Source organism: Leguminivora glycinivorella, chromosome 4, assembly GCF_023078275.1.
Source record: "Leguminivora glycinivorella isolate SPB_JAAS2020 chromosome 4, LegGlyc_1.1, whole genome shotgun sequence".
Classification (NCBI taxonomy): domain Eukaryota; kingdom Metazoa; phylum Arthropoda; class Insecta; order Lepidoptera; family Tortricidae; genus Leguminivora; species Leguminivora glycinivorella.
This window is the reverse complement of record NC_062974.1, coordinates 10577144-10604077: the sequence shown is the minus strand read 5'-3', so window position 1 is coordinate 10604077 and position 26934 is coordinate 10577144. Positions and strand designations below refer to the sequence as shown.

General features: G+C 38.3%; 1 protein-coding gene across 3 annotated transcripts; it reads right to left on the bottom strand.

Annotated features, from left to right (window-relative positions):
* On the bottom strand, positions 1 to 21731 carry LOC125225719 (gamma-glutamylcyclotransferase-like). 3 transcript variants are annotated; one of them, XM_048129555.1, is made up of 4 exons: positions 19868 to 19955; positions 2278 to 2411; positions 1637 to 1811; positions 1 to 260 (listed from the first exon to the last, which is right to left on the bottom strand). In XM_048129555.1, the coding sequence occupies exons 1-4, from the start codon at positions 19898 to 19900 to the stop codon at positions 105 to 107; spliced, it is 498 nt and encodes a 165-aa protein (XP_047985512.1). In that variant the 5' UTR covers positions 19901 to 19955; the 3' UTR covers positions 1 to 104. The 3 variants fall into 3 exon arrangements, with proteins under 3 accessions (XP_047985512.1, XP_047985511.1, XP_047985513.1); XM_048129554.1 differs by lacking the exon at positions 19868 to 19955 and adding an exon at positions 21541 to 21731 and having other exon boundaries at positions 2 to 260; XM_048129556.1 differs by lacking the exon at positions 19868 to 19955 and adding an exon at positions 20802 to 20923 and having other exon boundaries at positions 2 to 260.
* Positions 21732 to 26934: the final 5203 nt, after the last annotated feature.

Genomic DNA, 26934 nt, shown 5'->3' with positions numbered 1-26934 from the left:
TAGTTTCTATTTTTTTATTATGACTGTATTTTTATATGGAATGGAATAAATGAACGATAACGAGTAACATGAATGCAATTTTTCTATATTAACAGTCAATGTTTTTATTCAAATTTGTATATCTTTTTATTTACTAGCGTCACCGTTCCTAGAGACCTCAGTATGTCAAATGGTGCTTTTTTATTGTTTGTTGGAAAAGTCTTCAGATAATTGACATAGGCAGACGGTAGTCCACTTTCCATCGCACCGAGAATTATTACCTAAAAATATTGAAATACAATTAAATATGATGAACTCATCAAAAACACCATAGAAGGAATAATTGAAGTAATAACAAAAAATAAAACCGCCTTCAAAAATAAGCGCGTTACAAAACACGGAGAAACTAAAAACCAAAAAATAATAAACCTTTGAATTCAGATTTCTTATCGGATTGCAATAATCTAAACATCCAAATTATGAACAAATCAATTATTTTTGTAGTCGGTACCAGACCTGTTCGTCGCCTTGCTATTTCCTGTTTGCCCCACCCAACCATACGCAGGCTGGCCCCGACTCCAAAAATAATTGATTTGTTTATAATTTGGATGTTTAGATTATTGCAATCCGATAAGAAATCTGAATCTGAATTCAAAGGTTATTATTTTTTGCTTTTTAGTTTCTCCGTGTTTTGTAACGCGCTTATTTTTGAAGGCGGTTTATTTTTTATTAAAAAGTTTATTTACTTGTTGATTTTTAGTGGTTCCTATTGATATTTATGTATCAGTCCGAATATATGTACAGTAGTGAAAGAATTATCCTTTAACTCCTAACCATTGAGGAGTTGACCTTCCATCATCAGCTCAGCCACATAAAATTATTACCATCAGGCGTAAATACTGGTGTACCTTTGAAAAATACACTAAAAACATTACATGTGCCTATAACATTTGAAGAGTTCCCTCGATTTCTCCAAGATCCATCAGAGCCCGACTTGGTGCCAATGGGACCACCTCGGGGTTATACCTAATCGATTAAAAAAAATTTTGAAAATCGGTCCATGATTCTCGGAGATATCGAGTAACATACATACAAAAAAAAATCAGTCGAATTGAGAACCTCCTCCTTTTTTTGAAGTCGGTTAAAAAGGAAGAAAAGAGACCAGCTTATATGAATCAAATAAAAGAAAAACTGATCTTCTTGTCGTCCAGACTGTTAAAATAAAGGATAGAAATTACTCCACCCATAAGAGTCCCACTTTTATGACATTTATAATGACCCTTAGGATGATTTTTTAGGTCGCATTGAGCAACCTTTGTCTACGGGATCAACCCCGAAATCCCGAAAACATTGGGCCTCCTATATGAAATGAAAAGATCAAACAATCAAAATATATCAAACAGCCAATTTTTTCACTTTTGTGGTATTTGTAGTAGTCATTTTTGCACTATTATAGTATGATCTATTATATAGGTAACACCCCACACCCCATAAATTAGGTATTACTGAATCTAACGTGAAACGTTTTGTATAAAAGTAGTAAAATATCAGCTAATTGATAGGATTCCCATATTAATTCAATATTGTTTGATGTCAGACTTGTGTCAGACACACGTGAGGCTGGTTGATATAGGCTCAACTATACTGTATACTGTACCTTCATATATGTACTAGATGGGAGCCTTTCGTAGGGCAGATATTCTCCTGGTCTTATTTGTATCTTTGCAGGGTTCCGGGTTTGGATGTAAGTGCGGGCTTGTATCTCATATCCATCACTCCTCGCTACCGTCACGTTTGTTGCGTAGTAACTCCTGTGATCCACACCTTCTTGCCTGAACAGAATATTAATCATTAATCTTATTACTATTACTATTAATGAACCAGTGAGCGATTTCGGCGTTTATAATTATTCTATAACCAACCCGAACCCTCCTTAGAAATAAGTACGTACACAGCAAAAAGGAGTGTACATTTGTACAAGTTTCTAATGGATCGGCCACGTGCATGTTTCAGCCCTTGAGTTGTTAGCCTCCATAGGTTACAGTGACCGCTTCCCATCATTCGGACCGTTTGCTTGTTTGCCACCAACGTAGTATTAAAAAAACCAAGCAGTGACTATTGACACTGAGAGATCAAAGTTATGTCGAAACCAGATCGAATATTTTAGAGTTTTAATATGCCTACTACCGTCTAGTAGGTATAAATAGTAAATATGAGTTCTCATAGTTGTTGATATATGTGCATTTGAGAATAATTCGCTGTTATTGGTATTAAATATTAAATATAATCACAAGTTACATGTCTAAATATTTCATTTTGTCTTTATCAATCAGCCAGAGAGTGCCCCAGACTGTCTTGTTAGCGTCAGGTACAATGGTCGCCACGGCTCCTCCCCATGATTCCATCTGCATGTTGAAATCCAGTCTGAAGTCCTGTGAAAGACACGAAATGAAACATAAAGATGGAAACTGATTATATCGCGTATCAGGGTACGTAGTAATGGCACAAACGCTCACGAAACGAAACGCTCGTAGATATACAACGTGTTTCCGGTATCACTCAAAACCTCAGACACCCCAACTGATTTTTATTTTTTTAAACTCATCTAGAGTATTCGTATTTAAATCTGATGTTTACTTTTTTTTAAATTGAATTTTTAATTTTCTGTACAGCTCTACTCGACTTTTAACTCTACGCTCAATAAAATAATTGCTAACTACCATCATAGACTTTAAAACTATTTATTTGTGTACGTTACTGCAACGACATAAGGTTGACCAATAGACAGCTAAGATGTCACTCTAAACCACTTTTAGAAGTTATTTGTCCGCACTTCTATATTATAAGAGGTGATATATTGGTGTGGAATAATAAGCACTTTATAATTAACTCCGTATATTAAAATAACCAGTTAACGTTACAATGGTCGGAGTGAGACTGGCGTCTCGTTCTCACATTGAAAGGATATTGCTTTTGGCTAGTCAGCTCATATCGCGGTGCGCACGTACTTGAATATGAGCTGACATAGCTATACTGTTCCTACATTACTTCCCCCTTAGGGAAGAAAAAAAAAATTACATAAAAAATTACATACAATTGAATAGTATCTGATATTTGTTACACCCTGTATGTTTCGTATGTTGTGGCTATTCAGCTATCGGACAGGTGCGCGTTTCGCTGACATAGCGTGACGCGCAGCTGTGCGATATGAGTACAATGTTACACAATGGAGGTTGTATTATATGATTACGTTACACAACTATAATTAGATATTAGAACTAAGTTTATTACAAAAATGTTTGATTTTTTTTTTTTTTACAAACATGTTCATTTATATACTGAATACACTTGATCATTTTGATAGCACTGAATTATTTGTTTTATTTATAACACTTCACTTAGTAAATCACAGGTTGTTGTTTCGGTTGGGGTTGGGCTGGTTCCCTGTGCACTACGACTGCTGTTGGCTGAACTCTAGCTACTGCTTTTAGTAACCAACTTCTTATACATTGTCTGCATTTGGACTGTATGAAATACAAGAGAAACAGTGCCAATATTACTGAGATAATTATGAGGATTATTCCAAAATAATTCAATTTCGTGTCTACTTGTCCAGTAACACTATGGACTTCAGCAATTGCAATACTGTTATGTGAACCATCCTCTTTGCTCTGTGCATAGCCCATTTTAATTATATTCAAAATTTACTTTTATTACACGGTAAATATATGACACACGTTGTGTGTTGTTAGTACCAATATTTTACGACAATTGCTTATAGTTGACACAAATACATATTTATAAGACAATATATTAGTAACACATACATTGAAAAATTCATTTAAATTAGTACAAAAATAATTCTGTGATCAAAGTTCATACTTTCACAATACAATCTCTTCAGATTCAGATTCAATTCAGATTCAGATTCAATAGTTTTATTCATGGTAACCACAATTATTTACATAAGTAATTTCATCATTACAAAAGAGAAGAAAAAAAAAAAAGTATTTCTGGTTTACCACGAAATGGTCCCGCCTCAGCATAAATGCTGACCAGGGGCCAGCGCTGATCTTCCGGCGAGACCGGTTTGTGGGCCACGAACGCAGCTGTACGGCCTGCCCTTCCGAGACAATAAATAATTAATAAAATGGCCGGTCAGATCGCACAGCGTGCCAATGAGTTCGAAATAACAAAATTGAAACATTTCACTCATATACCTACATTTTAACATTAAAACTAACAAATAATATTAAAGTGCTACATAATTAGTCGTGTGTTACAAATATTTCTAAAAGAAGAACCCAGAGAACTATGTTAATTTACCGTTAAAGTGAGTTTCTTTCTACAACTAACTATGAAATGGGCCTGGATAAATTTACATTCTTACACATGGAAATATAAAGAAAAACAGCTACATGTAAACGCGTACAGCTGGATGACATGACAAAATACAATAGATTAAAGTTTAATGTGAATAAAATAAAATAAACATTCAGTTGTTATGAAGATAGGACAGTAAAAACGGGTAAGTTTATTATTATAACTTGATTATTGGTGAAGATGCAAACATGTCTAGCATACGCATATGCTACACTAAATTAACAGAAACTGGTGTCATATTTCAAAGCTTCCTGTTGCCGCTGGTGTTGAAGTGTGAGTAATTTGAGTTTAGTTTTGAAACTTGATAAATTTTGCAGGTTCCTGAGAGGTGGTGGAATATTGTTCCAGCACTTGGTTGCCATGTACCGGAAGCTCCCACGAAAGGCTGCCGAAGAATGTCGAGGTGTCACTAACTGTACACTACAATTACGCGCCCCAAGTGAGCTGCGGGTGGACTTCCACGACAACTTCTCGAACAGATATGAAGGAGATTTGTGCTTGATAATACCAAAAAGAAGACATGCCAGGTGTAATTTCCGTCGATGAAGCATTTTAAGAAGACTATGCTGATTCAGAAATGGTGTAACATGGCCTCTAGGTGGAATGTCGAAACAAAAACGGGCACAAGCATTTTGTACGCGCTGAATAAGACGCCTTGTCCTTTCTAGTAGTCGTGGACCATACACTATATCCATATAATTTAATTTTGTCAAAACATTAGCATTTTATGACATTTTATGCTGTTATACATAACGTAAACACTTACGACATCATGACTAACGCTACCCAGCCAGTACTGTAACCGCTATGCTTTGCTATAAAACAACATCACATCATTGCCTTACTATGATAAATAAGACGGATAATGTCTGTTTTGACCGTTCGTATGTAATATAAGTCCCGTTACTGACGTAAAGTTCAACTTAAAACTTAAAGTATCTGATTTCCTAACTAGGGTGCGGAACATATGTTGCAGAGTCCGACTTGAAGCTGATTATACCGGTGTAATGAGTTTGAACGTAGTCTTCCCTCTCGAGAGATAAACTACCGATGCTACTTTTCGGAAAACAGGAAAAAACTTCCTGCTCCCGGGGTCCAGGCTCCATCCAGGAGATGCTAAATTAAACACAGTAGCGGACCCGAATGTCACGTTCTCTTATTCATCGATTAAAAACCTTACAGGTTTATTTATAACCCTACCACTTTTAGTGGTCCGCGGTTTCGAGTTAGCTTCGCTTTCGCTCTGCGTTGTAGTGGAGTCGCTTACCTTACGTAGGTTCACGCTATCGTTGACGTCATCATTCCAAACGTGAGCTGGCTTCAACCTATCAATTGAAATGCGAGCTTGCCTATTTTGAAATTGGATGAGAAATACTTTATCGTCTCTTTCTAAAACTTTAAATGGTCCCATATACGGTGGTTGTAAAGATTTCCTCACGGTATCGTCTCGTACGAAAACATATTCACAAGTTTGCAACTCTTTGTGAACAAATAGAGTACGGTTATTGCGAGAACCAATAGTTATCGGTTTGTATTGAGCTATTGTATCGCGAATGTTGTCAACTAAACTACAAGGATCGCTAGGTTCGTTTGACTGTGTGCTGAAAAAGTCTCCGGGCAACCGTAGTGCCCGTCCGAACATCATTTCTGCGGCGCTTACGCCGTTATCGCTACGTCCTGCGGCACGCAGGCCAAGCATCACATAGACAATTCGTTTTCCCAAGAGCCGTTGTCCATTCTAGCCATAAGGGCTGCTTTAAGGGTGCGATGGAATCTTTCCACCTTAGCATTGCTCTGGGGATGGAACGGTGGTGTGACGTACTCCTTGGTCTGGACGCTGAACGACCTCCGCGTCCTCTCCTTCCGTAACTGCGACCTCTTGGCCTTGCCCGTTCCAAGTCCATCATTCTGACGCTTAACTTGGCAATCTCAGCGAGTATCACGTCGGGGTCACCACTTTAGAAGTTATTTGTCCGCACTTCTATATTATAAGAGGTGATATATTGGTGTGGAATAATAAGCACTTTATAATTAACTCCGTATATTAAAATAACCAGTTAACGTTACAATGGTCGGAGTGAGACTGGCGTCTCGTTCTCACATTGAAAGGATATTGCTTTTGGCTAGTCAGCTCATATCGCGGTGCGCACGTACTTGAATATGAGCTGACATAGCTATACTGTTCCTACATTAGTTCCTACAGTAAACTTCAAATTGGACAGGTAATCGCGGTAATCAAATTTAAACCCAACATTCAAAATGACAAGGATGTAATTAGGTACGAGTTCAATTTGTTATGACTTATGATAAACATTAAGATTAAACTGACAAACAACGTCAAACTCGTAACAGAAAAAGTATTGTCCAAGTAACCAGCCAGTATTAATACCCCTAAATACTGAATAAATTAATAGTTTAAAAAACACTATAAAACACGCTTTTATAAATGCACGTAAAAGCCAAAAATAAATTATGGATCGTTCAAGTTGTCTCTATTTGTGAGCTGAAGTTTAAAAACTATGTGCTTTTAATTATAATATTTGATTGTAAAAACGTGGGGCGCTGGAACAGGAAAGACTTTTTGTATAACTTGCTGATAAATCAAATTATGCTATGTTACGGGAAGGAGGTTACACAGATTGACGCGCTAACTGGAGTTGCAGCATGACTAGTAGGTTCTACATTAAACAGTCAAATCAATTAAAAGTCAGTGTTCAAAGTAGGTACCAGTTTGTCGAACTCAGACAAAATATGCGCTAGTAGCGAGGAGAGTCGACAGTCACCGACACATAGAACGCCGCTTTTTTCCGGTAATCAAAGTACAAAAGGGGAAAGTGTCTACAGTGACAGGATTCAGAGTTCTTGTTCGTGGACGAGATATCTTTGGTTCTCTTTGGTAACCCTTAGGCGGCATATGTAAACGTTATGTTCTTATGCAACTTCATTCGCCAGGAAGTTCAGATTAGTATTTGTTTACAAGAAGGTCTTTCCTGTTCCAGCGCCCCACGCTTTTACAATCAAATATTATAATTAAAAGCACATAGTTTTTAAACTTCAGCTCACAAATAGAGACAACTTGAACGATCCATAATTTATTTTTGGCTTTTACGTGCATTTATAAAAGCGTGTTTTATAGTGTTTTTTAAACTATTAATTTATTTTATACTTTTTAGTCATTAATAATGAAATACTTTTAACATTTATACATAAATTTATTTTAAGTAGGCGGATTTTACATGCCATTTGTGGCTTGACGTGTACTTATTGCTAATTGCTACTTACTAATAACTAGCGGCTACCTTTTTATTACAGTATTATCATAAAAATGTTTATACCTAGTAAGTTATCCGTAAAAGATAGACAATATAGACATGTGCCATCGCGGACTTTTTGAAGACATTAGAGAGACATACTTTCGCCATACATTGTTTTGAAGCTCTCGGCTAGTGGGATTTTGTTTGACTCGATTAGAAAATATTGTCACATTTCAACTAATTCAAACAAAATTTAAGTATTTCTTTTTTGCCGAGTCCCCCTTTATTTGCTCTTAAGGGTCACAGGAAAACCATTACCCAACTTATTTTAAATACAACGTTGATCTTTCTTTTATGCGGGGGGCTTCGCCCCCCAAGCCCCCTTTGTTTGCTCTTAAAGGTCACAAGAAAACGCTAACCCAACTTATTGTAAATACTACGTTGATCTTTCTTTCATGCGGGGGGCTTCGCCCCCCGAGCCCCCCTTTGTTTCCTCTGAAAGGTCACAAGAAAACACTAACACAACTTATTTTAAATACTACGTTAATCTTTCTTTTATGCGGGGGGCTTCGCCCCCCGAGCCCCCCTTTGTTTACTCTTAAAGGTCACAAGAAAACGCTAACCCAACTTATCTTAAATACTACGTTGATCTTTCTTTCATGCGGGGGGCTTCGCCCCCCGAGCCCCCCTTTGTTTGCTCTTAAAGGTCACAAGAAAACGCTAACCCAACTTATTCTAAATACTACGTTGATCTTTCTTTCATGCGGGGGGCTTCGCCCCCCGAGCCCCCCTTTTCTTTACTTTTAAGGATCACAAGAAAACCTTAACCCAACTTATTTTAAATACAACGTTGATCTTTCTTTTATGCGGGGGCTTCGCCCCCCGAGCCCCCCTTTGTTTGCTCTGAAAGGTCACAAGAAAACACTAACACAACTTATTTTAAATACTACGTTAATCTTTCTTTTATGCGGGGCGCTTCGCCCCCCGAGCCCCCCTTTGTTTGCTCTTAAAGGTCACAAGAAAACGCTAACCCAACTTATTCTAAATACTACGTTGATCTTTCTTTCATGCGGGGAGCTTCGCCCCCCGAGCCCCCCTTTTCTTTACTCTTAAGGATCACAAGAAAACCTTATTTTTTTTTTTTTTTATTCATTTATTATTAGGGACTTAAATCATTAACATGATTATGCCAGCCCCATTGTACCTTATTCTAGTGTTTACAAATTGTACTTATTAAAGTAATCAATAGCAAAACTAAATATTTGCTTAGCCTCCTCTGAGGTGGGTACTGCTAAAATGCTCTGAAGCATACCTACATCCAATCTATTTACATTGAGTCTGCTAAGCAAAGATTTTCTCTCGCTTTCATTCCGTGCACATTCCGTCAAGATATGTTGCACATCTTCAACAAAACCACAAACTACGCAATTAGGGGATGGTTCTTTTTTCATTAGGTAAGCGAATTTTTTTGACGGGATGTGCCCGGAACGCAATCTTAAACCTATCTTAATTAATTGCCTACTTAACTGAGTATTAATGAACCAAGGTATATGAGGAGGTTCCGACTGCATTGTTTTGTACCACACACCTTTCTCTTTAGAGCGTTCATCGAAGTGTTCCTTCCACATACAATGAATGTTTTTTTTATATGTATGTAGTTTGTCAGTAAAGTGTGGAAAGATATACACGTCTGCGCCATTTTTGCATGCGTCTTTTGCTAGAGCGTCAGCCTCCTCATTGCCTCGTAGCCCTACATGAGCGGGGACCCATTGCAATTTCAAAGTCCTGTCAGTGGGCCACATACTTAATTTATGCAACACAGAGTACGCTAACGCTGTGCCTCTGTATCCAGAGGCGCAGCGAGCTACGTGCTGCAACGCGCTTTTACTGTCTGTGAATATTACGACATGTTTATTTTTTAAGTTTAAAGAATAAGACATGGCTTCTGAAATTGCAAAGAGTTCCGCGGACATAATACATATCTCTGATGTTATCTTATACTTACCATTAACGCTATTCTTGGGATCATAGTATGCAGCCCCGGTACTAGTTACATCTTTAGAACCGTCGGTATATATTTTATGCCAACCACTATATTTTTCGTTTAATTCTTGTAAAACAACGTGTCTTAAGTCTCGAGAATCGTACATTTGCTTTGAGAATTCAACTAAGTCTAAATTGCTGGCTATAATATCCCTTGTATTTATATTCGAAACCCATGTATTCAAAGTAAACATTTTAAGAGGGTTTGATGATGATACTGTTTCTGATTTGATGGAATTATAAATTATTGCTAGAAGCGGTTTTTTCTTTCTATTCCAATATCTATTTTGGATGGACAGATTAAGTGATTTTAAAAGCTCTAAAGTTTTATTATTTAGCATGGAAAGGCACTTTAAACTATATTTTGTAGCTAAAAAGTTTCTACGTAAGTATAGGGGCTGCATACCTAGTTCGCTCTGCATAACATGTATTGGAGTAGTTCGTATGAAACCTCCAATAATTCTTAAAGCCTGATTTTGTAGTTTATCTAATTTTTCTACATGACATTTAGCACTACAATCATAAATAAAGCATGCATAATCCAGTCTACTCCTAATTAAGGATATGTACAGTCTCCTCAGGTGAGTGGGGTGTACTCCCCATGAAGGCCCCGCTAAAACCTTAAGTATGTTTAAATGTTTAGATACTTTAACTTTTATGTCATTTATGTGGGTATTGAAAAGTAGTGATTTATCTAGCCAGAAACCCAAGTACTTGACTTTTACTTCTGAATTAATTGTATTATGTTTATAAGTCAAATCTATGGGCGGCGTTCGGTGCCCTCGATGAAATAGACAAGTCTTTGTTTTATCTTGTGATATATCTAAACCAATGCTTTCTAAGATAGCTCCTACTTTATTGAGTGATTCTTGCATATGGATGATATTTTCACTTAGTGAACACGACTTCTTGTATATAACTAAATCATCTGCATACTGCGATAATATTACATTTTCGGTTTGCTGAGCTATTTTATGTGTGACGAGGTTAAATATAAGTGGAGACATTGGATCGCCTTGGGCTAGACCCCTACTACAACGTCTAGTTATATCTTGCATACCTCTTATATTAAGTATCCTATTATTAAGGAATTCCCACAAATAATGACAATATTTTGTTCCCACAGATAACTCATCCAAAGTTGTTACGACACTTTCTATTAAGACATTATTGTAGGCATTATCGATGTCAAGAAAGCAGGCGAGGGTTGGCATTTTCTCAGCGAAACCAATTTGTATGTAAGTAGTCAGACGAACTAAGGCGTCTATACAAGACTGGCCCCTTCTGAAGCCTGTAACAGACTCTGCTAGTATTTTATGTTTTTCTGTATACCACTCTAATCTCTTTGTCATCATAGCGTGGAAGATTTTGCAGATACAAGATATTAAAGAGATGGGACGCAATTTGACCACCGTGCCATTTTGTTGTCCTTGTTTAGGTATAGGTATCACTTGTATATTGCGCCACTGTTCAGGTATGTAAGAGTTCGAGAAAATACGGTTATATAACATTAATAAATATTGTTTAGCGCACATAGGAAGGTTGAATATCATAGAATAGGTTACGTCATCTACACCGGGCGCAGTATCCTTCTTTTTCAAACAACAAATTAGTTCCTGAATACTGAACTCCTTTTCTAACACTTCATTATTTGACTTAAGAGAGGGTTTGGAGCGCATAACAAAGTCTGGAGATAAACTGGAAAGTAACTCCTTTTTTTGCTCATCAGGAACTGTAAAAGTATTAACTTTAGCTCTTTTTGCCCAACGCATTTTTTGCCACACTTCAGATGCATTGGAAGACTGGCTTAAATCATTGCAAAACCGGTGCCAGCTTTCATTTTTTGCCCGCTTAATTAGGATTTTACTTTCCTTGTTGATCTTTTCATATATGTTAAGATTTTGTGGTGTAGGGTTTTTACGAAACAATTTTAACGCTAGACGTCTCTGTGCAACAATTTTAGATAGTTCGGTAGACCAATAGGGTTTCGGTGTAAAACGCTGAGTGGGTTCTTTACTCATTTTGATTTGGGGTATATATTGGTTGGCCGACTCATTTATAAGTTCTAAAATGTGTTGTACATACCTTGTATGTCCCCGTTTTCGGTTAGCCGAGTCGGTAATTGTTCCTCGATGTATAATCTGTATGCACTCCAGTCAGCTTTTTTAAAATTGCGTTTATAAGTATAAGATCGGATACTATTAAACTTTAAAGAATATTTAATTAACAAATGATCACTTCCTAGATTTTCGTTTGTTACTTTCCATGTAAAGTAAATAGCAATGTCAGTAGATACAAACGTTACGTCCGGTGATGATTCTTGTAATGTATCATTGACAAATTTAATTCTAGTAGGATTGCCATCATTCAAAGGAATGTAGCCATATTCAAACGCTGCATCAGCCAACTGTCTGCCTCTACTGTCGGTTTTATAGGACCAGCTGATGTGATGACCGTTCAGGTCACCAGTTATCAAAGACAACTTGGAAAATCTTGAGAAAATGCCATCCCAATCACTCTGCGCAGTATGTACCGACGAAGGACAATATATTGAAAGTATATTTTCTAAATATTTACAATTTAAGATCTTCACGTGCAAAATTTCTATCTCTGAGTTATTGTTAGTAAACTCTTTGGTACTTGAATATGATTGAATAGACTTATGTACTATAATTGCTACTCCTCCATAGCCATCGTCTCTGTCACAACGATATACATTGTAACCACTAAAGTTCAGTTCTAATTCAGGTTCTAACCACGTTTCACTTATAATAGCAATATGAACTTTTTCTTGACATAGAATTGCTTCAAATTGTAATCTCTTCGGTCGAATACTTTGTGCATTCCATTGCACAATGTTTAATACAAACTCCTTATCCATTGAAAAGACTAGAAACTATACTGCTCAAAACAACATTATTTTTAAAAAAGTGTAAAACAAATATTTTAATGCCCTCTACAATCAGTTTCAAACCTTCCTTTATCTTTTCTTCTAATGATGCTTGCGACATATAAATATCTTTTACTTTTTTGAGAAATAATACCCATGATAACGAGTCTATATTTTCTTTCCTATTTTCTTGACGTGGTATGTTGTTTTCTGATGTGTTAGTACTTTCTTTCCTTGTATCTCTTCTGTGTAAGTCTGTTTTTGGGTCACTTGTACTTGGTTCTGATAAGGTTGATCTCGCAGGTTTTTTCTTTTGTTGTTGTTTCGTATCAGGTTGCCTTCGGTTCTTAGAGATTCTCTTTTCAGGCTCATCCCCATCATGCTCCATTTCTGAGTCTGTATGGCTCCTGCCATATACAAGAGCGTCACTGTACTTTGTGGAAGAAGAATTGGCGGTTTTCGGTACTTGAATTGGATCGGCGATGAATTCAGTATTACTCTCGATAGTTTTCTTTGTTACATTTTCAGTCTGGTTTAATATTGACTGTAATGCTATACGATATGAGCAATTTTTCTCTGTCATAATGGTACGAATTGTTTTTTCTTTGACATATGCCGGACATCGTTTATCGAGTGCCATATGATCTCCTTTACAATTGACACATATGTAGTCTTTGGTCTCACAGTTGACATGGCCACCCCCACATTTGGGACATATTTTCTTTTTTAATGGGCACAATCTCACAGCATGGCCGAACTTCCAACATCCGGAACATTGAGTTACAGGAAAGTAATTTAACTCCACTTTTATCCCATACCCATATGCATATACGCGTGCTGGCAAAGTAGGTGACATAAAACACAATCGTACAGTTTCACTGTCCACCCAAGTACCATTTTCATCTAGACGTTTCAGTCTTCTCGCTGACACTATTTTGTGTTCGCATTCAAAGGTGGTCTTAATTTCCTCTTCAGTAACGTCTAATTCTATGTATCTTATTATGCCATACGTGTAGTTTAATTCGCTCGTGAGCTGACACCTATATCCGGAATCATTAAATTTAGATGATTTTAGTAATTGTTCGGCGCCCTCCTTATTATTAAATCTTATCAGCACCTTGGATGAGTTTTTAAAGGTGATTTTTTCAATATTCTGTATACCTTCTGATTTCAGCAATTTTGCCAAGCCGACTTGTTTAGGCAATTCATCTTTAGATGTCAGACAAACCTCCCATGTTTTGTCGACAGATTCCATATTATCTGGGCGCGCAGGGTGCCGTTCCTGACGCAAACCTTCGGTGGCAGCTTTTGAATTCGTGAACGACAGGACTGGTGCATTATCCTGAGAGAGACTTCGAATTAAACGTTTTGATCTCCTTTTTCTTACAACCAACTTATATTCCCCCTCCTCCTCATCTTTTTCATCCGTATCCAAACTACCATTTCTAAGCCTTTTTTGAGAACGAAGATTAGGTGATTGAATACCTGGTACTGAATTGTCCTCAACATTCCAATCATTTGACATAACATTTTCTTGCGAACACGACTTATTATTTTCTCCTGATCCCTTGTCACAAAATTCATCATGTTCACTAGACGAACTACTATCACTCATATTCCCACTCAATAACGTCCAATCTATACGCAAACAATAGCCGGGCGGCCGGCCGGCGCGATAACGGCGTAGGTAACTACCAATGCAGGTAAAACGAACTAGTAAACACGTGCGCCCGTAATTAAGTGCAAAACCGAACTGTGAAGAAAACCTTATTTGAAATACAAGGTTGATCTTTCTTTTATGCGGGGGGCTTCGCCTTTTGTTTGCTCTGAAAGGTCACAAGAAAACGCTAACCCAACTTATTTTAAATACAACGTTGATCTTTCTTTTATGCGGGGGGCTTCGCCCCCCGAGCCCCCCTTTGTTTGCTCTTAAAGGTCACAAGAAAACGCTAACCCAACTTATCTTAAATACTACGTTGATCTTTCTTTCATGCGGGGGCTTCGCCCCCGAGCCCCTTTGTTTGCTCTTAAAGGTCACAAGAAAACGCTAACCCAACTTATTCTAAATACAACGTTGATCTTTCTTTTATACGGGGCTTCGCCCCCGAGCCCCCTTTGTTTGCTCTTAAAGGTCACAAGAAAACGCTAACCCAACTTATCTTAAATACTACGTTGATCTTTCTTTCATGCGGGGGCTTCGCCCCCGAGCCCCCCTTTGTTTGCTCTTAAACGTCACAAGAAAACGCTAACCCAACTTATTCTAAATACTACGTTGATCTTTCTTTCATGCGGAGGGCTTCGCCCCCGAGCCCCCTTTCCTTTACTCTTAAGGATCACAAGAAAACCTTAACCCAACTTATTTTAAATACAACGTTGATCTTTCTTTTATGCGGGGGGCTTCGCCCCCCGAGCCCCCCTTTGTTTGCTCTGAAAGGTCACAAAAAAAGGCTAACCCAACTTATTCTAAATACTACGTTGATCTTTCTTTCATGCGGGGAGTTTCGCCCCCCGAGCCCCCCTTTTCTTTACTCTTAAGGATCACAAGAAAACCTTATTTGAAATACAAGGTTGATCTTTCTTTTATGCGGGGGGCTTCGCCCCCCGAGCCCCCTTTTGTTTGCTCTGAAAGGTCACAAGAAAACGCTAACCCAACTTATTTTAAATACAACGTTGATCTTTCTTTTATGCGAGGGGGTTCGCCCCCCGAGCCCCCCTTTGTTTGCTCTTAAAGGTCACAAGAAAATGCTAACCCAACTTATCTTAAATACTACGTTGATCTTTCTTTCATGCGGAGGGCTTCGCCCCCCGAGCCCCCTTTTCTTTACTCTTAAGGATCACAATAAAACCTTATTTGAAATACAAGGTTGATCTTTCTTTTATGCGGGGGGCTTCGCCCCCCGAGCCCCCTTTTGTTTGCTCTGAAAGGTCACAAGAAAACGCTAACCCAACTTATTTTAAATACAACGTTGATCTTTCTTTTATGCGAGGGGGTTCGCCCCCGAGCCCCCTTTGTTTGCTCTTAAAGGTCACAAGAAAATGCTAACCCAACTTATCTTAAATACTACGTTGATCTTTCTTTCATGCGGGGGCTTCGCCCCCGAGCCCCCTTTTCTTTCTCTTAAGGATCACAAGAAAACCTTAACCCAACTTATTTTAAATACAACGTTTATCTTTCTTTTATGCGGGGGCTTCGCCCCCGAGCCCCCTTCGTTTGCTCTTAAAGGTCACAAGAAAACGCTATCCCAACTTATCTTAAATACTACGTTGATCTTTCTTTCATGCGGGGGCTTCGCCCCCGGGCCCCCTTTGTTTGCTCTTAAAGGTCACAAGAAAACGCTAACCCAACTTATTCTAAATACAACGTTGATCTTTCTTTTATGCGGGGGCTTCGCCCCCGAGCCCCCCTTTGTTTGCTCTTAAAGGTCACAAGAAAACGCTAACCCAACTTATTCTAAATACTACGTTGATCTTTCTTTCATGCGGGGGCTTCGCCCCCCGAGCCCCCCTTTGTTTGCTCTTAAACGTCACAAGAAAACGCTAACCCAACTTATTCTAAATACTACGTTGATCTTTCTTTCATGCGGAGGGCTTCGCCCCCCGAGCCCCCCTTTCCTTTACTCTTAAGGATCACAAGAAAACCTTAACCCAACTTATTTTAAATACAACGTTGATCTTTCTTTTATGCGGGGGGCTTCGCCCCCCGAGCCCCCTTTGTTTGCTCTGAAAGGTCACAAGAAAACGCTAACCCAACTTATTCTAAATACTACGTTGATCTTTCTTTCATGCGGGGAGTTTCGCCCCCCGAGCCCCCCTTTTCTTTACTCTTAAGGATCACAAGAAAACCTTATTTGAAATACAAGGTTGATCTTTCTTTTATGCGGGGGGCTTCGCCCCCCGAGCCCCCTTTTGTTTGCTCTGAAAGGTCACAAGAAAACGCTAACCCAACTTATTTTAAATACAACGTTGATCTTTCTTTTATGCGAGGGGGTTCGCCCCCGAGCCCCCTTTGTTTGCTCTTAAAGGTCACAAGAAAATGCTAACCCAACTTATCTTAAATACTACGTTGATCTTTCTTTCATGCGGGGGGCTTCGCCCCCCGAGCCCCCCTTTTCTTTACTCTTAAGGATCACAATAAAACCTTATTTGAAATACAAGGTTGATCTTTCTTTTATGCGGGGGCTTCGCCCCCCGAGCCCCCTTTTGTTTGCTCTGAAAGGTCACAAGAAAACGCTAACCCAACTTATTTTAAATACAACGTTGATCTTTCTTTTATGCGAGGGGGTTCGCCCCCCGAGCCCCCCTTTGTTTGCTCTTAAAGGTCACAAGAAAATGCTAACCCAACTTATCTTAAATACTACGTTGATCTTTCTTTCATGCGGGGGCTTCGCCCCCCGAGCCCCCCTTTTCTTTACTCTTAAGGATCACAAGAAAACCTTAACCCAACTTATTTTAAATACAACGTTTATCTTTCTTTTATGCGGGGGGCTTCGCCCCCCGAGCCCCCTTTGTTTGCTCTTAAAGGTCACAAGAAAACGCTATCCCAACTTATCTTAAATACTACGTTGATCTTTCTTTCATGCGGGGGGCTTCGCCCCCCGGGCCCCCCTTTGTTTGCTCTTAAAGGTCACAAGAAAACGCTAACCCAACTTATTCTAAATACAACGTTGATCTTTCTTTTATGCGGGGGGCTTCGCCCCCCGAGCCCCCCTTTGTTTGCTCTTAAAGGTCACAAGAAAACGCTAACCCAACTTATTCTAAATACTACGTTGATCTTTCTTTCATGCGGGGTGCTTCGCCCCCCGAGCCCCCTTTTCTTTACTCTTAAGGATCACAAGAAAACCTTAACCCAACTTATTTTAAATACAACGTTGATCTTTCTTTTATGCGGGGGCTTCGCCCCCGAGCCCCCTTTGTTTGCTCTGAAAGGTCACAAGAAAACACTAACACAACTTATTTTAAATACTACGTTAATCTTTCTTTTATGCGGGGCGCTTCGCCCCCCGAGCCCCCCTTTGTTTGCTCTTAAAGGTCACAAGAAAACGCTAACCCAACTTATCTTAAATACTACGTTGATCTTTCTTTCATGCGGGGGGCTTCGCCCCCCGAGCCCCCCTTTATTTGCTCTTAAAGGTCACAAGAAAACGCTAACCCAACTAATTCTAAATACTACGTTGATCTTTCTTTCATGCGGGGGCTTCGCCCCCGAGCCCCCTTTTCTTTACTCTTAAGGATCACAAGAAAATATTAACCCAACTTATTTTAAATACAACGTTGATCTTTCTTTTATGCGGGGGGCTTCGCCCTTCGAGCCCCCCTTTGTTTGCTCTGAAAGGTCACAAGAAAACACTAACACAACTTATTTTAAATACTACGTTAATCTTTCTTTTATGCGGGGCGCTTCGCCCCCCGAGCCCCCCTTGTTTGCTCTTAAAGGTCACAAGAAAACGCTAACCCAACTTATCTTAAATACTACGTTGATCTTTCTTTCATGCGTCGCCCCCCGAGCTACCCTTTGTTTGCTCTTAAAGGTCACAAGAAAACGCTAACCCAACTTATTCTAAATACTACGTTGATCTTTCTTTCATGCGGGGGGCTTCGCCCCCCGAGCCCCCCTTTGTTTGCTCCGAAAGGTGACATGAAAACGCTAACCCAACTTATTTTAAATACTACGTTAATCTTTCTTTTATGCGGGGGGCTTCGCCCCCCGAGCCCCCCTTTGTTTGCTCTTAAAGGTCACAAGAAAACGCTAACCCAACTTATTTTAAATACTACGTTGATCTTTCTTTCATGCTTCCCCCCTCGAGCCACCCCCCTTTTTTCTGTTCTTATCTTCCGGCACCATCATCAGGCCTTGAAACCTAATCGTAGTCATAGTTCATTACAAGACTTTTCTAAGAAGCCCAAAAACAGCTATGATACGATGTTCCATCATGCAGTTCCAGTTCATATCTTCCGGCTCCATCATCAGACCTTGAAACCTAATCGTAGTCAAAGTTCATTACAAGACTTCTATGAAGCCCAAAAACAGCTATGATACGATGTTCCATCATGTAGTTCCAGCTCATATCTTCCGGCTCCATCATCAGACCTTGAAACCTAATCGTAGTCAAAGTTCATTACAAGACTTTTCTATGAACCCCAAAAACAGCTATGATACGATGTTCCATCATGTAGTTCCAGCTTATATCTTCCGGCTCCATCATCAGACCTTGAAACCTAATTGTAGTCAAAGTTCATTACAAGACTTTCCTAAGAAGCCCAAAAACAGCCATGATACGATGTTCCATCATGTAGTTCCAGTTCATGTCTTCCGGCTCCATCATCAGACCTTGAAACCTAATCGTAGTCAAAGTTCATTACAAGACTTTTCTAAGAAACCCAAAAACAGCTATGATACGATGTTCCATCATGTAGTTCCAGTTCATATCTTTCGGCTTCATCATCAGACCTTGAAACCTAATTGTAGTCAAAGTTCATTACAAGACTTTTCTAAGAAACCCAAAAACGGCTATGATACGATGTTCCATCATGTAGTTCCAGTTCATATCTTCCGACTGCTTCATCAGATCAGCTCAACAGTACCATATTATTGTATTGTCATCGGAACTACATATAGCTGCCAATTTTCATTACGTTATGACTCCTGGAAGATGGTTAAATTAGCTTCCTTAGATTCCATTACATACATAGTTACATACACGACGACCTAATAAAAGCGTGTTAAAAAGGTAAGCAACCTCTAGCAATGCGATATACACAATGTCGCATTACGAATACAATAGAATGGGCACGTAAAAAATAACTAATAATAGAAATTAAACAAAAATATTACCCCCATCAAGATATAGCTCAATCGATTCTACTCTCGATTCTGAACAAACTGTTTTCAGGTTTTTAGTGTTAACTGAAACACGGTGTATATCTATCGCTCGGCGCTCGTGCGTATTGGCGCGACGGAGCCAGACTACGTTTCGCGGCGTTTCGTTTTCGTTTCGCGTCGCAGAAATGCCATTCGGCTACGGCCTCGGCACCTGATCATTCGCTAGCCCTTATCACAGCCATTTAGAGTCGGCGCAGCATGTCTTCATATTCGTTTATATAAAGTAAAATAAAGTAAAGTAAATTTATTTATTAAATAAAAGCACAGTTTTACACGCAGGCAATATCCGGTGGACTACAAACTAGGCTAGGCCTGTATCTTGCAGCATGGCCTATATGGCCCGCCACCTCATCATTCATTTAGGTACTTGCGTTTCATAACATCTCTCGCGCACATATTTTTCGCGGTTTTCCTCTCTCGTTATTTTTTTTTGAACACCTTTCGCGTCACATGACCTTCATCCCTTTGCATCACATATCCACAACCATGCTAGGCGATTTGCTCTTTTTTTTATATCGCATATAATGCATATTTTTCTACTCCCGAACTGTTATTCGTCATTTACAGGGTCGTGCATACATCTTTAAAACCCTACATAAAAGTCTATTCCCAAAGCCAGCGTCCGACGGCTTTCAGCGCATGCGCGCAGTATCGAAAAAACTGAAAACGAATTGTTTGGCTCTGTAACCATGGCAACGCATTGTTATAACGATACTGCGCGCGTGCGCGGGAAGGCTTTGGGCAGCTGAGCTGACAGTGCAAACCTTTGCGTCAAAATACAGGAAACAGTGTGAATTTCACGAAAATTATTCAAGAAAACAATGAAAAACTAAGTGCATGGTCGTAGAAAAAGTATTGTATGCAACGGTGTTTAACTGAGTCAAAAAATACTCGTGGCGTTTAATAACAATTTTCGGCTTCGCCTCAAATTGTTACCCATGCCACTCGTCTTTTTTGACCTCCTTTAAACGCCTATTGCATAAAATACTATTCTGCATTTTTGTCAACCTTTTTAGTTCACCATTCCCCTTTCCCTTCCTTAACATTATGAGGAATATTTATATCACCATTTCCCTTCCTTAACATTATGAGGAATATTAAATAGATATACTTAGCGTCACTTGCACCGAGCACAACTCAGGGTTAATGGGCTGTCATCTGTCAAATTCCATACAAAACGGTGGGTTAACCCACCATTTTCGTTAAAGTGCAAGTGGCCCTTAATGTGTCAAATATAATGTTCACTAGTTAATTAAAAACCTGAAACCTAACTCGGTGGCGTACGGTCAACCAATTGGAACCCTAGGCCACTGTAGGACTATGTCATTTGATCATACTGACGTTATAAATCAGATTGTAAGAAATCTCCTACCGTTTGTCATTTTGACATGGTTGTAGAGTGACCTAAGGTTCCAATTGGTTAACTGTACACAAATACGAGGAAAGTAACACAAACGTGATCATAATATAACTAGTTTTTTCAGTACAGATGTTGTTTTTTTTACGCACTAGTGCGAGAAGTGATTAATTATAGCCAGGTCGAAACTTCGGAGGCTCATCTGTACTGAAAAACGTCGTACGATACACGTGCGAAAAGGAAATTCGTAACTCGTGTCGATTTCAAACACTCCCTTCGGTCGTGTTTCAATTTATCGCCACTCGTTTCGAACTTCCTTTTTTACGCACTTGTATCGTAATATACTATATCATAACTAGTATTCTATTTTACAATACAAACAATGAATATAAATAACAAATCAGATAAAACTGGTAAAATAATCATTATTTATGGCAAGACTTAAATAGCAGATTGGAAATTGCACCTGTAATAAAATTGTATACAACCGAAATTTTATTGATTATTGCCTAATGTTAACTTTGAAATGTTATCGTCCAAAAAATAAAAATATGCGGAGTTCATTTCTTGCACACTTCTTAAAGCAACAAAGACGTCCATCTATTCCTTTATTAAAGTAAATGTAGAAAATTATAAAGTCGCGTATGTAAGAGTTTTAAGACACTACACTTCATCAATATAAATAAGTATGAGAATATCTAAACTAAAACTGAAATATCATACCTAGAAAATTATTTAATTATTAGGTACTTACGGATAATCTGGCGGGGCTATAATACACAGCAGAAGGATTCTTAATATGAACCCTGTTACTAAGCAGATTGCTGCCGTACGCAAAATAGAAAAATACCTCCATTCCTGTACACCGATACACTAGGGATAAAAGTATTACTAGTCCTAAAAGTGGACATAAAGAATACACTGACTGCATGTTTCAGCCATATGTGTGTAAATATGAAAATAAGTGTTACTCGTATAGTATACGTTACGTTTTATTGTATTTATATAACATGTATGTAATGATGAAATGTTGTAGCTAAACTCGTTAGAGTGCGACAAATCAATTTTATTTACAAAATAAAACGTGTGACCGCGTTTATCAGAAAGTGACCTAAAGTATATTAAAGTCATTTTTAATTAGCAATTACATGGAATTTAAAATTTGAAACCCGAGCGTAACCTTTTAAAAATAATTATACACCTAGCACAAAACCCTAATGCCTATATCTGTGCCAATAATTAAAAACTGTTTTCAAAATAAATAGTACATATAATTTACATAAGGCTACAGAAACCCTCGATTTTTTTTCATTCCCCGACGAAATAACAGCTATCCTTCATGATTCATGATACATCTCTCGATATACGTAAATTACATCCGAGATTGTTTGTAGCGCATGGAAATAAGATTGTGTCGATGCCTGTTGCTGACGATCGTGCCTTTGACGGTGACGTCACCCACTGCGACGGAGCTGTAAAAATGGCAATAGTAACAAACTTTACGCATACGCAATAAAAATTTACTAACACCATAGAAACTAACACATTAAACTGTTATCGCAATTGCAAGGCAAAGGCAAGGCAATACGTTGGGGATTTCATTATATACAATAATTAAAATAGGATACAATTAATAAAACTAGCGACAACCGAGGTTAGCCAGTTCCTTAACCTACCGCAAGGGTTACACTATATACATAGATTGGTGAAAACTGAATATAAATCTGACTTTGTCTTATAATACATATAGATAGAGAGCAAAGAGGATTGAGTATTATAGAGAGTTACTGTCAAAGTAAAATGTGTAATCACAGTGCATAGACTGCCATCTCTCGACACAGGCTTAAAACTTTTGAACCTCAGTTTTGACAATTTGGCCCACAGTCTTAGCCTGATATGTGTTAAAATGTCAAATATTTTTGTTAGCGCCATCTATTAGCCGAGCGTTCCCCAAAGGTGTAACGCCATCTTGGCCACCGTACCTTTTTCATTACGGTTTTGATGTATGTTTTCCGTCTATACAGACTATACGGAGTTACAGTTACATAATATGTCTTTGATAGAGAGATACAGGGGTGGTCCACATTTTATTTAATGTGGTGTAGATATGCGTTTGCTCTCGTAAATATTATGTTGGTTTCAATTTAAAATTAATGACTAAAATATTTCATTTTAATATGCTAATTACAGAAAAACGATCGGATACCGCGACCGCAAAGTTGATACGACAAACAGCAATTTACGCGTAGTTTGTTTAATTAATAACGCAATCTAAATTTGGTAATTAAAATTCATAATGAAACTACTTATAACTTAAATTACGATCATTATTTTGTCACCCGTAGATCACCAATTAACTAACCACACATACAGTGGTAATGATCTAATGATATTTAAATATTGGAGATAATGAGCCAATGTATAAATTGGTCCCATATAATAAATGGCATTCATGATTTGCTTATAATCAATTAATCACTAATAGGAACTGGAATCTCTGTCCTTAGAATCCGATATTTCGTTATATTAATCGTCTTAAAAAATTACACTTTTATGTCTCAGAATTATGAACTTCTTTGTCAACTTTAATTTCTTTTTAATTATAAATGGCATTAATGATTTGCTTATAATCAATTAATCACTAATAGGAACTGGAATCTCTGTCCTTAGAATCCGATATTTCGTTATATTAATCGTCTTAAAAAATTACACTTTTATGTCTCAGAACTTTATGAACTTCTTTGTCAACTTTAATTTCTTTTTAATTATAAATGGCATTAATGATTTGCTTATAATCAATTAATCACTAATAGTAACTGATGGAGTCTCTGTCCTCAGGCACACCTCGGACACTGGCGATCAAATATATGACAGAGGCGCGTTCCTAGCACACAGTCTAAGCTCATGTAGGTGAACGCGTACTAGGCTTGTATGAGTGAAATATGACAGGTCGACTGTTCGCGTTTTTGACAGGCGGTAACTGTGAGGTAACCGAGAGGGGGTGGGCGGCACTTTCAGCGGGGAGCGGGAGTGGCCATACTGTACGATAGCACTCTTTATTATACTGTGCCTCAGGATCCGATATTTCATTTATCGTCTTAAAAAATACACTTTTATGTCTCAGAATTGTGAACTTCTTTGTCAACTTTAATTTCTTTTTAAACAGTCATGGTAGTAGTTAAACACTTTATTGCACAAAACAAATTGCATAAAGCACAGAGGAACAGTTGTACTAGTAATGTGTATGTGCCCTCGTGCTTCCTGTAGCTACCTTGTTGGTCAAGTGCAAAGTACTATTGAGGTTCAGCAATACTCAGTGGTACCTACACAGTCTTTTGATGCTCAACCCGGCGAGAATGTGAAATCGATTACTGGACGTTCGGACACATGCCTTTGAGGATAGAATCTTCAAATGTACGTATACACACTCATGTGTACATCATGATACCAGTGTAAATGTTGAAAATTACACTTTATTGGAAACATTCTTTTTCAACCTAATCCTAGGTCCGTCGTGTAATTTTTGAGTTTGTATTTCTAATCAGAAAGGTTCCATAATTATTAATCTAGAGCAACAAGGTGGCGTCGTTATCCTCTATTACTTTTCTTAATCACATTAAATCTTCAAATTAGATCACCAAAAGCATCATGCTGATAACTTTTCTAAACATAGATAAATCTTTACATTTCGCGGTCAGAAATGTCAAAGTATAATTAAGTTTTCTATGTTTAGACACAAATCTCTTTTAGTTTAGCGGTTACAGAATGGTAGCTACTTTTGGAGCGTTATTTGATCCGCTATTTTCACTCTAAAAAATGAAGACCAACTAAGAGCAGTTTTCTCTTAGTTGATGTCTATGTCTATGTCTATGTCTATGATTGAACTAATTACTTAGGTGTTTTGTTATTCCTAACCATTGTACACCTTGAATCAATTATTAACTTGTTAGCCATAACTATGTAACATAGGTTGATTCAATCCTTAGTTGAACTTACTAAGGTAATTTAGTTAGCATAATTATTTTTCATGGAATTATTGAACAAGATCTTAATCGATTCAGTTACGTTGCAAAAGTAAGAGCAATCAAAATTACCTTATTTGATTTGTCTAAGATCTTATCAGGCTCGTATGGAATCAAGATGCTTGACTACGACTATCAAAATATTGATAGGAGCAACCAATTTTTTTTTAGAGTGTTCGATGCGTACTGTACCTATTTACTATCCACGTGTCATGTGCTAAACGGTTTTAAAAAATCTTTGTTGAATTGGCACCTGCCAAAAGTGCCGTATGTCATGTCCTTACGCGATAGCGGGCCGATACGTGCAATGGCCACTTCAGCGTGAGCTGCTAACGCCTCTAGATTTATGAGTGCGACGTGGAGTACAGTCAATAAATCTAGATCGCCACCGGTCTCGCCGCCTGGCCCCGTAGCCGAATGGCATTTCTCCGACGCCAAACGAAAGCGATACGCCGCTGGCTCTGTCGCGCCAATACGCAAGCGCGATAGAGATAGATATCTACTAGCGCTTCGTTTCGTGAGCGTTTCGTGAGCGATTGTGCCATTCAGCTAGCCACCCAGCACAGACTGTTGGCTGCGAGGGCCGTCAAAATTAAGCGGTTCGAGGTGTATTTTTTACTACTATAGTACAAGTCATACTAACAAGAGCAGCTTTGGTGAACTGCCATTTTTAACCCTCGATGCAAAAACGACGGGGTGTTATAAGTTTGAAGTGTCTGTCTGTTTGTAGCACGAACGGGTGAACCAATTTAGTTTTTTTTTTGTTTGAAGCTGAATTAGTCGGAAGTGTTCTTAACCATGTTTCATGAAAATCGGTCTACTATATCGGGTTTTTTTTTCAAAATTTTAATTACCGGTTATGAAAAAAATCACTAGAATATACATAACTACATAACCCATGCTTAATCTATACTAATATTATAAACGGGAAAGTGTGTGTGTCTGTTTGTTTGTCCGTCTTTCACGGAAAACGGAGATACGAATTGACGTGATTTTTTAAGTGGAGATAGTTGATGGGATGGGATGGAGAGTGACATAGGCTACTTTTTGTCTCTTTCTAACGCGAGCAAAGCCGCGGGCAAAAGGTAGTATTACAAATAGGAAAGTGTGTGCCTGTTTGTTTGTCCGTCTTTCACGGCAAAACGGAGCGACGAACTGTCGTGATTTTTGAAGTGGAGATAGTTGAAGGGATGGAAAAATGACATAGGCTATTTTTTGTCTCTTTCTAACCTCCAATAAGGATTTATCTGTAAAGTCATTTAGGTAGATGCTGCGATCTATCTATCGAAAGTTTGGTACCTACTTAAATATTGTGCAAACATCTATTCAAACATTTTATAAATACGATTTCGTCAGTATTTAAGAAACAAACACGTACTTGAATCTTTATTAGATTTTGGTACTATACACAGTTACTACGAGTAGGACAGTAGCACAGGTACAACCCTGCGTGACCTTGCGCAATAGTAACGACCGCGTCGCCGCTGCCGGAAAATATACAATAAACGCTGTGAAACGTTTGCGTTTTATATACTTACGCTCGGCTCGGGCAACTACATTAAATTACTATTGGATACAAATTTTGTATCCAATTGTAACTAAACATATTATTCTAATTAAATTAATAGGCAACTGTTATCTTTAGATCATGTACATATTTACCCACAAAGACGCTATTATTAGTGCTGTCGTTTAATTAACAGTAAGCGGTTTAATGATATTCCGTTAGCACACGCTCGCGCTCGAATTCACAAGCACTTTAAGACAAGGCACGTTTAATATTTGCACTCGAGATGTATTACAAGATGAACAGAATGTACGAGAACAATTTTTGCTTGCCGCGTACCAGACAAAGGAGAAAAGGATCAGTTCCCTTTGTCGTTTAACGAGCTGATGAAGTCCATACGTCCCGCGCACCTATTTCACGTCGCCTCTACGATTGCACCCGTTTGTATCAGTGTACTACTCTTATTATTTGTTCGAGAGATACTGTACTTCGAATAGAAGCGCAATTAGATTCGTTTCGCGTGGGAAAATATGTAGCTAAATAAAAAGGCTAACTTTTTTAAATCCTTTTCAAAACGAATCTAAGTTCGCACTGGCATCACGAAAGCCGGCTTTAATCT